The 18,151-nt window shown below is 35.4% G+C and overlaps 1 protein-coding gene across 1 annotated transcript; it reads right to left on the bottom strand.

Moving 5' to 3' along the window:
* Window positions 1-1,237: 1,237 nt before the first annotated feature.
* LOC118266899 (CKLF-like MARVEL transmembrane domain-containing protein 4) lies at window positions 1,238-17,743 on the bottom strand. The gene is made up of 4 exons (XM_035580518.2): window positions 17,376-17,743; window positions 4,534-4,692; window positions 3,564-3,677; window positions 1,238-1,416 (listed from the first exon to the last, which is right to left on the bottom strand). The coding sequence occupies exons 1-4, from the start codon at window positions 17,520-17,522 to the stop codon at window positions 1,321-1,323; spliced, it is 516 nt and encodes a 171-aa protein (XP_035436411.1). The 5' UTR covers window positions 17,523-17,743; the 3' UTR covers window positions 1,238-1,320.
* Window positions 17,744-18,151: the final 408 nt, after the last annotated feature.

Genomic DNA, 18,151 nt, shown 5'->3' with positions numbered 1-18,151 from the left:
TTTGAAGGTACATATAGATCTTTAAAAACTCACTCACAAAAATATTTCAATATTTAATCGTAAATTTTAAATTGTGAAAAGTTCGAGTATGAGCAATCAGAATTATATATCTTTATGGATGCTATAGGCATCAGGTACTCAAATTAATATATAGGTAGGTATAGGTACTAGAGTGCAAAAAGTATTGTTTACCAAACATTTTGTCCCAAATTATCTAAGAATATATTAAATTACAATTAATTCGTTTTAGATTTAACATTTAACGTTCATGCAGCTTTTTGTTTTTGCAAGACTAGTCTAACAAAATATTAGGTATAACAACCGTGAGATTAAAATACGAGTAAATATCTTATAAAAACGAAACCTACGCGTGTACTTCGTCAAACTGGCCCCGAAATTTAAATTTTCGTTTAAAAAATATATTTTAAAATTGATATTTAATTAAGAAGTCATATTTTATTTTACTTCAACATTACTAATGTGCGTTTCAGTTTTAAATAATTTAGTTTAGATTGACTTCTTCTGCTGCCCTTTTCTTAAAAATATTTTGATGAATCTCTCCTTGAAAACGTCAATGAAACTTCCACTAGGTACAAACAGTAAAGAAATCATTGACAAAAGGGCAACAGAAACGAGTTTCTACCTCATAGTTAAATTACCACGTTCCCACTAGGTACAGAGATTGTTCATAAAATTGACCGATTTAACGGTCTCTCATTTAAAAGCATAGCTTACCATTTATATACCTTACACGTACACAATCTATGGCCATTAATTTAAGTATTATTCTATAATTATTAATATGAAACCGTACTGTGTGTTATGACTTTTAAATATACTATAAATATAAATTATACATAAATTACAAACTTATGTTTACCTATCAGCAGACGGTTTTGATCAATGAAATAAAAGTATTTTCTCATTTGCGATGGAATATTCGCTTCAGATAAAATCATACAATTATCATAAATACCTAATAGTTTTATTATGTGTACTTCAGCCTGGCAGTTAATAAAACATTCATAAGACCTTCGAATATGAAATCAATATGTTTGTAAAGACGTGGGCACATGTAGGTGCTCTATTATTTTATACAATGTCAATGTCTGTATAATGTTTATACTTTTCATTAATGTAATGTGTGTAGTTTGTTCATTAACATAAATATTTAAAACAAGTGCTAACAGTTCGTGAAAAATACAGTTAGATTTCGGTGTTTTTTTTTTATCGAAAGCGAAACGAATGTGAACGGTACGATGATAGGCTTTCATTGAGGTTTATGATAGTGGCCGCGGCGCATGCGCGTAGGGTTTAGGCTCACGCCACTTGTCCCGTCGCAGTGGATCCTCGGTGCTCCTTGAACAGCAGGAACGCGCTGGCTGCGTACGCCACCGTGTTGAAGATACCGAACACCTGTACAAACAAACACAATTACAATTATTAAATAAATTACCCAAGCCTGCTAAATGGGATCAATGTCGTACATTAACATTATTAAATTTGAACAACTAACTAATTCAATCTTTACTTTGTTCCGCTATATTCAAGTATTTTTACTTAGACTAAATAGCACCAAAAACTAAGTATTTCAACCTAAATGAAATGCGTGAATTTTAATCATGGCGTACTCAAAAACTACGATGCAATCTTTGCACTACAAAATATTAAATCATATAGGATCTCTGAATATGATGAATTTACCCAACGTGATCGGTTGCATCGAAACTCTACCTACGAAAGCATAAGTAGGCAGTCGATATGCAAATTACAAAATAGAAAGTAAGATTAGTTTCGTCGTCTTTCTCACAAAACTGAACATACAACTATCTTCATTGATCTAAAGCTTAACACTTGTGTCCTAAATTATCTGCAATAAACCTACTTACTAGTATTCATTTCTAGATATTATTATACTAAATTAATTTTAATTGATCTTCGGCCATCATAAACTATAATATTTGGATTTTTCTTAGATTTCTATAAAATATAGACAAATGGTAGTCGGAACGTGTAACATTTATACTTATTATAGCTCATAACGGAAACCTAACTTGTAAAACTTAGCCTTGGCTGAACGTATGCGTTTGTATTTAACATCACTTTTTCCCGTAAGCATGGACAGAAATCAAAATGTATATCTACATTTTTCTATGTGTGTACAAAGGTATGGCATTAATACACACTCCTACATAGCCATCGCCATGTAACAGTCATAGTTAAATCCCTAATTTTAATTGGTTATAGAAGGCCCCACATTTTCAATAACTATCAAATTTAACAATATTTTATACTACATACATACATTAAAATCACATGAACCATTATACTTGATAAGAACCCATTAAAACACCAATGACTTCCGTCTGTGTTATCCTGTGGAAGCTAATTGCATTCAAATATTTTTATCCTCTACTAGCTAACCCGACAAACTTCCTATTGCTTCAAACATTTTATTTTATCACCTTTTAAACCTTCCCTGGACTTCCATAAATAATTCTAGTCCAAAATTTGCCATTAGGTCCAGCCAGCAAGACTAACATACAGTATTTGATTTTTACATACGTAGAAGAACGAGCAGCAAATGATTTTTATATATACAGTTTTAATTAAGTCAACCTTTCATAGCGAAATTTAAATCGAATAATATTTGCGTCATCTCTGTGAGTACTAGGCTGGAAGCATAACATCACGTTATTGGTCAACTCACGCACCCTAGCCATAGACAGCCATATAACACCGAAAAACAAATAAAATCTCCACCACTATTCTCAAATGCTATTGTTAAGTCGTAAATGGGCATCAATACCTATAGTACGCCACTAACTGTTGGTTGACATCATCACAATTAAAGCATTATTATAAATAAATTGTTATTAGCTGTCAAACTGGTTCCGAGCAACAAATCGTGATAACTGATTCTTAGTAGCTATGTTGACTTTGAGGGGTATAAAACGTACTCAAATGCTTTAGTAATATCATGAATTTCATTTTAATCATGGAAATATAAAAAACAGTTCTACTAAAAAACATTACTACTATTTTAATCATAGAAATATAAAACTTCTTTCATATATCTATGATTTTAATATATGGCTTTAGCTTGCATTGGCAAGCTACTTTTTGTAACTTACTGTGCAACATTAAATAATATAAACTCCTGTGTTGTACACCACTTGTCAAATTCTTACATTATTTTAGATGAATACATTAATTTAATTTGGGTAGATACAAATAGCTAAATAAATCAATTGCAGGTATCATATTGAGTGTTCCGAAAACTCGAAGTGCGATGTAATTTAATAATCCTTAGTTATTACGTAACCTGTCTCACGAGCATGACACCTGACGTTAAAATGAGCCACAGGGGCAAATTATGTGATGTTTTTTTATCAATCCATCGAGCATTTATGATGATATAAAATAAAACAGTTCTCTGCGTTCTACCAATAAACTTAATGTGTTTTGAGTTTTATGTTTTCTGCGTTCGTGGGTGATGCCAAAACATATAAATAATAATATTTATTTTTCTAGGCATTGTGAGGTTGAACGATGATACTTACAGCTGCTGCAACATTGGCTCCATAGCCGGCGCCGTAGTAGCCAGCAGTCGCTGCGAACAGCACGATGAAGGCGATCAGGTACATAAACGTCTCTATACTGGTGCTGATCAGCTCCTGAAACAGTTACATAGCAATCGTCAGAATACTACGTTTCAATCAACTTTTATAAATACATATAATCAAGTGCAAATTAATTAATCACTCTGATGCACGCCAACCAACGTCCTTGATCAATACATTAAATCGAATTTCTGTTTTTATTTTCCGTAGTTTACAGGAAATCAAATTTAATAAAGATATTTCAATAAAGTCTATTAACGGACATTGTTGGTCGATTTCAGTTATTACGGCAGCCAATATCAGAAACTAGCCAACTACGTAGAAAAAAGTATTAGAATAGTGCACAAGTGTGTGTACAATACAAACACGAGTGCACTCTGCTCTCATATTCTCAAAATTCAGAGAAGCAATCCGACACTATCGAGAGAGGTCAGTTGCAAGACCGGTGACTCTACATTATTTCCGAGTTACGGGCGCGAAACACCGCCAATTCGCTAAATTCTATACTACTAATGGTAATTTTAATTAGAATAATTCATTAACACTTTTTTCCCAAATGCAGCAATTGAAACGGTCACCATTACAAAGCATACGATTGGTCGGCTGGTGAGTAACTACGAGTAACACATGCAACCACATCCAGTATATGACGACACCAATTAAATTTGTGATCTCTCAGCACTTCACTGATTAGAGTTTTTTTTTTTCCTTTATTGTTCAATAAATTTACAATTTACATACATATGTATGTAAATTGTAAATACATATGTATGTAAATTGTAAATTGTTCTGCACCTCAAAGAGTTTATTGCAGTTTGTTATAGTGTATCAATATTATGTGATACGTATGGATGTTTCTTTAGAACCACAGAACCTAGCACGAACAATAAACAATTAGTTGGATACTCACAGACAAAACCCAGTTGATGGGGAGTTTGATGACTTCCTTGATGCTGAGGAGATAGACGAAACTCCAAATGAGAGTGGTAATGAAACTCGTGACGGCTACGAAGACGAACCACGTGGAGTACCACGGCGACGCCAGCGCCATACACAAGATACCGAGCGCCTGGAAACAAATAACCAATTTGTTAAAACATTTTTCGTTAATAACTTTGACTTGCGATCTTTTGTTCTTGTCCAATAATAATAACAGTTGTCATTTATGACGTCACTCTTTTGTTGTTTTTACAATTTCATATAAGATCAATATCTTTTTGACGTTTACCAGATTGATCAGTTTACGAGTTTCAGTTTTTTCAGTCTTTAATCATGCGACTTTGTGGTGTATTAAATAAGTGAAACTGTTATAAACTCAACAACTGCAAGCTAATATTATTATTACAACTTAAATGTAGTATTGTAATAGCATCCCACAGTGGGGTTCCAAAGCCCGGCTTTAACAACGTGGGAGATTTTTGGGACAGGATTTTTTATAGAAATAAATCTAAAACGGTCCAAGCTGTTAGTTAGTGTCTTTGTCTCAAATCATCATACTTATGTTTGGGACGTAATATACTCACATTCCAATCGAAGTGAATCATATCGTGTCTACGTTTGGAAAACGCGCACCTGTTGTTCCTCACTAAATACCCAGATAGGTTATCAATCTAATTCTAGTAGGTATATAATTATGTATTTATCACTTTTTATTAAAATTGTATTACGTGACATACATAACACTATTATTACACGAAAGAAGTAATTTATATACCTATGCTTATTAATCGTTACGTTGCTAGCCATTTCAGTTTTATAATTAAAAAATAAAACCTTAGGTACATTGGTAATATTTTCTAAAATCGTTCCCTAATTCGCTATTACATTGAATGGAGGAAATAAAACTTTTACCCTTAGATATAATTTGACACATAACTAATAATACCTTTTTTGAGGGGGAAAATCTGCCAGACTTTTACTGACTAAAAACCAGCCCCTTCCTTCTCCTGCTTTGAGCCGGAGCCCAGGTGACTAATAATACCTACTCTGATAATTTTGTTAGTCTCTAGAAAAATGTGATAAATATTATCTCAGAACATGACACATCGATTGATCATGACAAATTTTTGTTGTGCTCATTGAATAGTAAATAATCTAGTATTATTCACAGGATTATTGAATTTATTATTGTGGTATTATGCTGTAACCTCTGAAGCCAGTTCGTGTGAGTCAAACAATGGGCTCAGGGAATGACTAACGGCACTAAAGATGCATGACACTGATGTTTAGATAAGAGTTTTTATCGCTGAAACGATAACATTCAATATTGTCACAAAGGGGAAAATTCGGTTTTCCACATTTTACGTAAACATGTGAAACCGAGACTCGCTTGCATCAAACTGAATCAAATTCAAACTTTACTCATTTAGCTCTTGGACGTCTCCTAAATTAGATACACGATAGCTGGCTGCGGGACTTGTAACAATAGCAAATATTGTCTATGATGTTACATTGGGGAAATTGTACAGAATTTATAAAGTCTGTACATATTCACTTTCTTGCAAGTTGTTTGGATAGAAGGTAATTGCATACAAATTTTACATTTTAGAAAATAATATACCTAGTTAATGCCATTTTGTATATTCATGTAATTACAAATAATAAAAACATTCCTGAATTTGGTTTGTAATAACTCAACAAAGAGACTTTAAAATATTAATTGCGCGGTAAACACGATTTCTATTTAATTGTTGTAGCCATTCATTTTGTGACGTAACTAATGCATTATAATTAACGTGCTCTTTAAAATTCCTTTATTGAACGATCCAAAATTATCAATCAGCTAATTACTCGGTTTTCCAATGTGCATCAAAAGACAAATTATTTTAAGCCGTCGACAGTCAATACACGTGTCTATATAATTTGAAATAACATAACCAGCACGCAGTAATAGATAAAATAGCGGTAGTTCCCGGTACCACTAGGACAACGGTGTCAGGTAAATGTGAACCATTAGCGTAAGCGTCCATCGAAGAAGGCGGCAAGCATGCGCGGGCGCAGGTAAGCGCTCACCGCACCGCCACAACGCGCACCGCAGCGCGACGGCGGAGCGCGGCGCGCGGCCTCTACGAAGCGAACCGGTTTGATATCGCGCGCGAACACGAACCCTCTGTCGCAATGCCCGCTAACAGGTGTTGTTTGTAGAAATTCCATCCGATAACCAAACAGGCAAATACTGTCTACCTACTATAAATTGCAACCATCCCACGGAGCCCTTAAAATGAAACCGCTCACATTGACTGATGGGCTATAGCATAATGAATTATCAACACAAACAGTGTTTAGATGACATCCGCTCCACAAACACATTGTTTATGTGCGGACATCGCTAAGGAAGGACGAAAATGTGTGTCAAATGAGGCACGTGCACAGCTGCATAAAATATGGAGAAAGTGCGGCGCCGAGCGCAGCCGCGGGGCAGGCCGAGCTGTCGCGGGGACGTATATGTGACACGACCGCCATACCGAGCTCTATCAATGGGTTCACAGACCATCGTCGCTTTTACACGTTGCAGTCTCGCTCCAAATAACAAACCGTGGCCGGATTTCCGATACTCTGTATTCCGTATCTATTGACGAAAGTGCCACAAATAATAGGACACACCCGCAGAATTTGTATACAATTACTGTCTGTATACAGACACACCTTAATATCGGACAAATAAACGCATTCAAGACAGAGGTAGCGTTTGTTTGAACAAATCTTTGGACACGATCACAAAAGCTTTTTGCATCCAGATTTCATCGAACAGCTTGAGTTGCAATTGAAGCTACCCGAAACTGTCTAATTTCAGCTCAAATAAAGAAAGCTTATTGTATTGTACCGGCGCGTTTAGACAAAGATAGTTTAGCTTATACCTATTTGTAAATAGTTATAAGCTATATCCATAACGTTTACGTAGCTACTACGCGTCGTCTACGACATGACTACGCAACGCCTACGAACGGCTACACAGCGACTACGACGCGACTACGAAGCGACTACGCAGCACTATATTGATCGTATGCTATGTCCGACTACGAAATGAGTTGTACACTCATAATACGCGTGATTTCTTTCATTTCTCAAGTTGGTTTATAGATCTTCAACAAGACGGATGTCATTACATTACCGTACTTTTTTAAGTAGTTGACTCTACACCATCAAATTACTAAATAACAAATAGACGTGACTTAATGGTTTAAATGCTACTTTTACGATTAACTGTTACTATTTACTTTACATGTGTTTGTACCGTTACTCGCCTACCATGCGAAGGTACAATGCGAATTTGCCCTTGAAGTTTATACCTATTCAGAATGGCGGTTAATTAAAGTGGCTCAATCGATCCATGCTTATTTTTAAACCATTGAAGCATTGCTATTATGCCTGGCTAAACGTTTCCAAATATCGTTAAACGTTACATACGTTTGTAGAACAATGTCCAACAAAATAGACATAAAGCGGTTAATAGTATAAATAAATGTTGAATGCGTTTGTCTGACACTGTTCTGTAAGTAGGGTGCTGTATCGAAGTCAATCCAGCAACGCAACGGTTGCGAAGTGAAAATGCAATCAAGTAACATAACATTGGGGTCAATGGGTGCGTGCGGCGTGGCGTGGCGTGCGCGGCGCCGCGGCGTGCAGCTCGCGGCCCGGCGACGTGGAGCTCGCGGCAGCGCGGGCGCCCGGGCTGCTTGCCCAAACCGTCTAGTCGGTTCAATGACCACACTTCCGCGTAGGGTTCAGATTTGACTTCGTGAAATGGAAACCGATTCGTAACCTTAAAACTTAACTTTCACCTCCGATTTGCTCATGTAGATATGTACGTGTTCATGTTCATTAACTTTCAATATTCAATACATACGTAAGAATATTCTGAAAGGAACTATGGGCATGTAGATGAATATGCTCAATTGAAATCAGAAGAATTAATATATGTATATAATGTAGTCACCCAGCCACCTATTTACGTGATAAAATAAATTAAAAACCAGCTAAACAACGTTGTTAAGTAACTCGAGCTATTGTCTTATACGACATACCTATTTATGTGCAATTGTATTTTTATTTCCACTTAACGTAAAGGAGGTTCCGCGTCAAGTCGCTAACATCCAATTATCAAATACTGGTACAACGATGTCGGCCTTGAAAAATAATCTTATAAAATGAAATAAATATACCCACATAACACATTAACAACATGCCAATCGTCGCAGATTTGACGTTGAATTTTAATTTGGTGCTCGCTCACGCTCAAGAAAATGACGCAATCCACAGATCTAGTCAGACTTCGTTTTAAGCAAGCGAAGTGCCTGGCCACCAATTGAGCCGCATACTTTAATGGTAGTTACGAATGGCATTCACAACTATATATTCGTATTACAGTACCTACAAATATGTATCTACCTGAACTATTTCGACTTGTATATCTCCGCATTCCACGCAAAAATATGATAACTATAGTCTCGCACAGACCGTTGCAGCGATTGCTTTGACCGCACCGTTTGAACTTTAATATTTAATATCATGTTTAGAAAAGTGCACAAGACAAGTCAAACGGAATGATTTTCAAAGAAAGTTATTTCAATTTCATTGACCTTGATTTCGCAACCGTGACTGTACGACAACGACGACGCAGCACGAACTGACGAAAGCGATGTTTACTAACAGATGAACATAACTACATGAAAAACTGATGCTGGCTGTGAAGGAAATGAATCACAAAGAACCACGTTTGATGTTCTCGTATAATATTGAAGGCACGATTACGTATACGTGTCTTTTTCTCGTGACCTTCAGCGACTTGAAACGAAAGCTATACATGTTTTAATATACATACGTATAATTATAATAGGTGTCTAAAGATCACAAACGGAACATGAGCAGAAATAACGTTGTATCGTAGTTGATGACTCTAAGTCGCATCAGTGATGAGTTGGGAAGTTGACGGCCTGTGAGGCAAACAATAGGCACTCACTATGTTATATTCACAGGGAATGTGTGTGTGAATATAACGTCGCGGTTCGGTGACATGAATCCACATCTCAGACCATGGACACCGTTGTTTAACCAAACTATGAATTTGAAATAATAATTTTAACACGAAAGTTGGTTTGTTGAAATAAAATAAACCTTTAGTTACGTTTATAAGGTATAGTATAGATAAACCTTTACACCTCGACTTGTTTTTTGATGATCATGATAGAGTAAAACAAGCAAGAAGAATAATTACTTACGTTGTTTACATGTTTTCCAGGTGGTTTGGTAGATTATAATTTTGGAAAACCCGAATAGTATTAAAGTAAGATGTTGCTACGAATGTTTAGTTTTGCTTCATATTAAAATTGTGAGCGATTTAATAAACCGGTACTTATAATTCTGACGAAAACCAAAACCATCCTGTAAACTAACTTAAAATTCAAAGGGAATACGTTTATATTGGCCTAGGTTGTGTAGTTGTACGTGCTTGTTCGTTTGTATGAGTTTAACAAAAAGTTAATAAGCACGGCAGTGTCCTACAGTACATCCTAGCGTCTAACTACATTCTTCTTAATTAAAAAATTAAAGCCAAGGCTGAGAGGATAAGTAATTCAATAGAGGCGATTTGAGAGGTGTTGGGAGTCAAAAGCCAGAGGTCACACAACGAATGCCTCGAGGATCTTCTCGACTAATTGATGAAAGTACGAGTAGTTATGACACTTGTCTTATTCAGAACAAGTACATACGCGTGTATGTATGTCTTCAAACTCTAATATGAAAACTCTTTTAGTATTCGTAAATTGTTATTGATCGCCATGACCCGTTTTCTGACGAAGCTAACAAGAAAAATAAGAGAACAACAGATGAGCATTCTCCCAAAATAATCGAGCGTGCTGTAGCGACAGCTAAATATAAACTTTGGTATAAACGCGATTAGAACCGTGACATAATGAGAGATAACACACGGCGACTTTCTCCAGCCTCGCCCCACGCCAACCAGTGTTTTGACAGTGATATGTGACAATGCATCGCGAAATCTTTCAAAGAACTTTTAAATCTTGATAACTACGCTACATTTAGGTACACCATTTTATGAGCATTGTTAATGTTGCTCGCTCACAATCATCTCGAGATGTAAAGATATTATTCAGTGCATAATACTGAAATTATAACATTGAGTCTATTTACAGACTGCGCGCTGTGATAATTTACGCTAAATGTGTTATTTAGATATACAGTTGGGTTTCTTTTGTGAATACATACGTACCTGAGAGGAGCATGCAAGTTAAATCTTTCCTACTTACACTGTTGCTTTACATGCATACAGTACACTGAACTAGGCGTTTAGGTGTGTCGTAAGCTTGAAACGGCGTATACAATGCGAAAATTTCGAAACACATTTTTGTGTTCGACGTGAGTATGTAACAGGTAGTTATTCTGTTATGCTAACCGTGTTCTTATGTATTTTCACAAGAAATATTTCAATTTATACTAAAAACTTAGTCGTTAAGTCGTTGCAAAAGCACAGTGTGTTATATTGAATGTGACATCATACTGAAACCGCGTAACTTTTAACGAAATATGGACATCGTCTACTCTGAAATAAACAATTTTCATTTCAAAAAACTAATCTAATACGGAATGTTAACAGAGCATAATTGATCAAAGCTTTTGACTAATAAATCACACGATTAATAACCTATTACCAATTTACCAGATAGAAGACGTTACCCGCATAATATTAAACGCAGACAAAATCTTTGCGACGGACGATGATGAGGTTTGAAAGAAAGTAGATAAATAAAGAGAAAACTTTCGAATTGCGTAACTATAACTCATTGAACTCTCAACTTAGACGCAGCTCAGTTGGCTTAGTTTTAGAGCTATATGTGCCTAGTGAAACCGATTTATGAATACACCCAAGTACAAGTTATTGAGCGGTTGAAATGATGGGAAAACGACAAGTTGTCACACCGGCCTGCGTCGAGTCGAAGACGCGAAGGTACGCCGGTGGCCGGCCATGGCCAATGGCGGTCCACATGTTGACAGTACTACTTTCATTTTGATGCCAACTTTCACCGATGTCGCTCTCGAATAAGCTACGAATGCAAAATTTTAATCGTCTGTTAATATGCTTGTTATTTTTTCACTCAATACATATTCCAAACGTTATCATATCTTGATCCGTTCACTAAAGTGTCTTTCTCCTTTTTGACGTGTAATATAAATATTATTACTTTATTGTTTTTCAGGTTACAACCAAAGATCTCTTGATGCCCGTATGGTCATTGACATTTCTATTGTTGGTATAATGTTATATTGTTCCACGAGGATTTATCGTCTTAATCGTAGCTATCGCGTTCTCTACAATCGTAACAAAGAGCAAAAAATAATAAAAGAAATAATAAACATTGTTGTAACGGGTGCCTAATATTAGAGCGATCGATGCAGCTACCCAGTTACTGTAATGTTTACTTATAACTGTTGCGTGTTACGCTAATCTCTGTTCAATAATTCTTGAATATTACACTATAATACATATTAAAGTATGGTTTCTATTAATCATCTTTAAATCTTGAAACTATTCAAAAGTATAATATAAAAAAATGTGTAGGATTGACGAAAACCACAAAATTTCAATAGGTACTTCAAACTTTTATCTCTGCTGGATTAAATTCAATCGTCACAAAACTCACGACAAAAACCATCATGAGATAAAAAATCTATTGAAATTGTTTACAGAAATTGAAAGGAATGAATAGCACACAAAAAGTGTATACTAAGATTGAATTAATGTAAAGGTACAGTCTGCGTGTAATGTGTCATCGTATGCTCGTTCATGGATATTCATAGCCGATTACGTGAACCTTACAAACATTACAAACACATTTAATATTTAATATCACGCTTGTTTCTCGTTTACGTCCAGAATTAGTACTTCCCTTTACAAAAACAAACAAAACGTAACTTGTATCTTTAGTAGTCGGAAACGGAGCAGTATTTTTAATACATACACGAAACATAACAAGGATGTACAGAACAAATACATTCTGTCTGAATAATGAGCGCCTTTGCGATAACTGAAACATTGTATAAAGTACCGAGGTAGATAGACACTCTTTAATTCTGTAACATTTAAATATTTTTGATAAAACTTAAATAATAGAAGCTTTATCCATTACGGTACATTCGAATTCGTTAATTTCTTTCCATGAACATTAATCGGGCAACGCCAACGATAGTGCTGCCAACCGCTAAGGTCACAGTTGAATGACATTTCTGGTTTCACTGTTCGGTACATGGTGTATAACCGATCGTGTACCTGATAACAATCACTAGCCTATATTTGTTATTTGATTTGCTGATAACTGATGTTCATGTGTACACAATTGCAGAATTTTGTGCTAGGTTCAGACATTCCGCCGACAAAAGATAGAGTTGGTATACAAAATTTCTTATTTGATTATGTGTCTGACTTTTTCTTGCACGTAGAATATATATATGTTTTTACTGAATCTGGTAATGTCACGTAATGTGAAAGCGAAAGCTGCATTTGTGAGTTTTTACCGTAAGAACCGGCGCACTAGTCACATAATGTTTTCCTTTACATCTTGCACTAATATAATATAACTAATATAAATAAAATCTTTATTTAGTCAAATGTGTTTTTGTCAATTAGATTTCAGACATCCAAAACTAATTTCGTTTTAATTGTGTATTATACTGGAATCATACCTCACAAAAAAATAATATTCGTACATGTCTGTTGACTAACGACTGAAATCGATATAACTTTGGATTACTTAGATTATGTAAGCATGTATCACCCTAAAAAATGAAGGTTATTCGAAAGGTATTCGAGTTTATATTTCCTTCAATAACTAAAATTAGTTTCAAGATCAAAACACATTGTTAAAATCAAAGAGATCGAATGCACATGCTCTCCTTTATAAAATTAGCTCAGCATTAGGGGTGTTGGTCCACATGGCTCCAACTACTATGCAGTATACGTAGTCAATCTTTTATTCACCTGGTTTCCCCCCATCTGAAGTCGGTTCTAAGAATTTATTTTTAAGATGCGAAGGAATTATAGTTTTCTATTTTAAAGATTCAGCAATCTTTCTAACATCTTTATCAGTACAAAGTTCTAACGTTTAGACACGTATCTCACTAATCCGAAAGGATAAATGAATAAGAGCTCTAATTAGCACAATTAATGTAATTGAATCCAAAGACTAACAGGAGGAAGTTAACAATATTACGTGACTTTACTGATTAAACCTGTTGCGAACTTGCATTCATTGTAATTCCGTAATAGCAGTGCAACACCATTACATCATGTATGTAGATGATGAAGGTATCATAATTTACCTAACGATTGCTTCGTAGATCAAATAACTAAATTCTAATTATCACTGTGTCGAATATTGAAACGTTTTAATTAGGTACCTACTCATTAGGTAATAGAGGTCGAATAAATGATTATAACCTTATGAGAAATAAAGTATGTTCAGCTGAAATTATTGATCAAATATAACATTAGTGGTACTTATATGGGCACCAGTATTATTGGGCAGAGGCAAGGACGGACGATGATATCAGCACGTTGAGCTCGAGTAGGCGAAGGCGAACACACGCCCAGACAAATATGACGAATGTTTCGTATTAAAGTTTAAATAAGGCAATACTACTTATGTGTCTCACCTCCTGGCTGACTAACCAGCTCAATTCCCGGTGACCATTACCTATGTTTTTGATAACCAGTGACACCTATTACACCTAATTAACAAAAGAAAGACTTGTAATAAATTTTAAATGAAATTTTACCAGCTTTTGGAAACTAATTAAATAGTTGTAAAACAAGTTATTTTTCAATTTGTTACTACGCCAAACGTAGCAAGATATCGGTATATTAACATTAAGTATAACCGCAAACTACAATTAGGTAACTACAGCTAGACATTAAACATAATAGATATCTAGACACACGGCAGTGTGTCCGCCAAGTTCGAGCAAAAAACCGACACACCGGCCGTGGGTTATATTACACGAACCATTTCGGGCCAAGTTCGACCCACCTATAACTCAAAATCTATTTTATCTACGCATATGAAATTTCTAGTATCTTTCGAGATCTACTTACTTATCTAAAATACAAAATTTCATTAATGTACCTATTGTAGGTCTTGAGATATTGACGTCAGAAAATCGCTATTTTTACTATACACTCACTGACTGACTGACTGACTCACTCACTCATCAAAAACCTAGACCACTTCCAATGGTCGTATTGACTTGAAATTTGGCATGGAGGTAGGTCTTTAGGTCAAGGTAAAGGAAAAAATCTGAAAATGGCCAAGTGTGAGTCGGTTTTAAAAATAATGAAGATGTAAATTCATACCCCTAAGGAACTAAAACAAAAAAATATTTATATCTTCCAATGGTCGTACCGACCTAAAATTGGTTACGAAGGTTTGTATTTAGTCAAAGTAAAGTAAAATAAGAAAAAAGGAAATAAACCTTACAAAAATAAATGAAATCCCACCCAAAACATAAATGTGAAAGGCTGCCAAGTTCGATAATATTGGAATGCTTCGCCTATAAAAGAAGTGAGATCTAAATAAGTACCAAGTTCCATACACAGACCTCAGTTAAAAATGATATAACTTGGCAAGTTTTAATAGAAAATTATATACTTGACTCATTGCGTTTAGTAGGTTTATAACAAAGTGTGTGAAAACTTGCCAACTTGTTATATCATTTTTAACTAAGGTCTGTGTATGGAACTTGGTACTTATTTAGATCTCACTTCTTTTATAGGCGAAGCATTCCAATATTATCGAACTTGGCAGCCTTTCACATTTATGTTTTGGGTGGGATTTAATAGTCCAGGATACTCTTTGAAATCTTCTTTAGAAAATATCAATTTCTCGAATCGTGGTTAGTTGAACTGTCACTTACACTTATTTAGTAATCCATAAAATCAAGTCTTCTTTTTTCTTTGAAAATTACATTTATAACTTATAATTCTTGTATGGAAAGTAATTACCTATAATTAATTATCTGTTACCTAGGTAATTATGTAGGCAAACTAACGAAGGTTCAGTAATTCAAAGAAATATGCTTATATTTTTCAATACCATATGGCCAAACTGAAAATCAATGTCAACCACACAAATATGCTGCATATGACTAAGCTATTGACTTAAGTTTTATCACATTCGATAAATAGGATTAGACGCCGCGATAGCAAAAATAAACATTGAAAAAATACAAATACATGGACTTGACTTTGACTTTGACTTTTATGAGAATTACTAAAGAGTAGGATTCAGTGCGTATCGTCAGCACCAGTACTTAGTACCTAAATATTAAAATACCATGAGATGGTTCACCTACAAATTATATTTATGTAGAATGACTTCATCCGACTACGTCATAAATCGGAAACCTCCAAGAGAAAAACAACACGATGCGAGAATAATAAAATATCATACAAATGCAACGACTTATTATCCAGTAAACGTAAACCTGAGACGTAGATTTCAAAACTCGGCCAAGTTGCATACAATATTCAGAATGAATTGGTGTAAACGTCTAGTGGAGACCCATCTTTACCTGTTGTGAGTCCTGCCCTGCCTAAGAATTTATTAAGAAACGTTTTTTACTGTTTTTTTTTTTTTGTTTGAATGGTATTTTTCCTCATGGTTGTAAATGTTTAGTATAGTAAAGACACTGTCAATTCCTTTTTTAGCTTTACGAGGCTCGGCCCGGTAGGTACCTATATGATCGCTTGTATAAGCTGCTCTAGGTTCCTTTCATAAGGTAAGTAAACAATTATCGTAGGAACCTAGGTCCCTATCTCTGATAGATGTAGCGTTACTGTTATTTATCAACTACAAACAAACTTAACGCAAGGATTAATAATGACGTGAAATAATTATTCGATATTGTTTTTGTTTCCTGTAAAGGCACCTTAATCACTATTATGTTTTGTTAGTACCTATCAACCTATTTCTGGATTTTGTAGAGACAAGAATTAAATATCTAATTGTTGAGACTTTCCCATAAATAAATATTTATAGTCGCAATTGCAGTCCAGGATATTCAAGGTATGCTATGTAGATAATTAGTCGTTGTACAGCGTTGGTGAATGGAGGAGTAGGTAAGATTAGCTCGCCTCCTCCGCATGTACCGGGCCGGCGTACAACCTGCGGCGTCAGCCCCCGCGCCGGCCGCGCCCCGCTGCCTCTTGCTGCCTACTGACCTCCACGACACCAAAAAGCATTCTCAGCTATAATATGCAACGTTTTATGACCTCGATAACTCATATGCATAAAAGACATTATGCTTGTGCACCTACTTGCTCTCACGGTACCTACGTGCGCCTGTAACTTTGAGCGCACATCTATCTATACGATGCATCATGTAGAGTTAGGTGCAGTAATATTTTAATTAACATCGGTTGCTTTTATTACTATGTATTTTTAAGTATCCAATAACTAGAACAGTCTAGTGTACCCAATTTACTCTCTAACACTCTATTTTCTATAAATAGGTACCCATATTATAAAGATGCTGAAAAGATATTACGGTGAGATATTATTTCCTTAGCTACGAGTGGGTTACATAAAATCCATCAAAGTAATAATCTTATAGCCGCTAAGCGTCTTTAAAAGTTGTTGTGAAGTTTAATCCTTAACTTTATTAAATCCGTAAACACTTTCAAACTATGGGTAGAAGTCCTATAGTTGTTAGTCGGTACAATTAGTTAAAGCAATAGGTACTTACAAGTTGTATTATTTTCAACAAGCCTGGTGGAGTTTTGAAATAGTTTATGTCGAGTTTAAGCCAATCCAAAGCGCCGCCCTGCTGCTGAGGAGAAGCTGCAGCAGGTTTATTGTGTTCAGTTGTCACCACAGTCTCGGGCGCCATCATTATTTGAGTAGATCGTTCTTTAAAAAAAGTTAAGTCCGCGTGCGTAACTCACGAGCACTGCCACTACAATACTAGTACACTGTGGACGCGACACACATTTTCTTCCGTCGATAGCGAGCGTAGTATCGTCCGTGCAGCGCACTACTGCCGAGCGGAACGGAAGAGTGGCGGGCCTGGCCGACTTGCGACCGCGGGGAGCAAGAATGGTGGTGATGGTGTTTGTCACAAGTACGACCTGCTCGGTGACGGAATGCTACGCATATTATTAGTTATGTAGGTGCCCGTAACTGTGTCGCGAACAAAAAAAGACCAGCAGTTAATTCTCTAACCACTTAAACAAAATTACTTAGCAAATATATAATAAACCGCAACAGTAATTAGATAGGTACTTACAAGTGTTCAGTATTGATAATTACGTTTCTTTTACTTTGTTTTGATTTTCTTCGTTATAATGTAGATGATTACCTAGATATATAGTGCATGTTTAGCTAACATATCTTAAAAACCATAAAGATATGAAACAAAATGTGAAAACTCTAAGATAAAATGTGTAAAATTGTTTTAAAGTTCAATTTAAAAAACCCGGGTGACCGCGTTTTGCTATACGAATTGCGGATATCAGCGCCATC

The sequence above is a fragment of the Spodoptera frugiperda genome, chromosome 23 (genome assembly GCF_023101765.2).
Source record: "Spodoptera frugiperda isolate SF20-4 chromosome 23, AGI-APGP_CSIRO_Sfru_2.0, whole genome shotgun sequence".
Classification (NCBI taxonomy): Eukaryota; Metazoa; Arthropoda; class Insecta; order Lepidoptera; family Noctuidae; genus Spodoptera; species Spodoptera frugiperda.
Note: the sequence above shows the minus strand (reverse complement) of the source record. Positions and strands in the feature narration are given on the sequence as shown.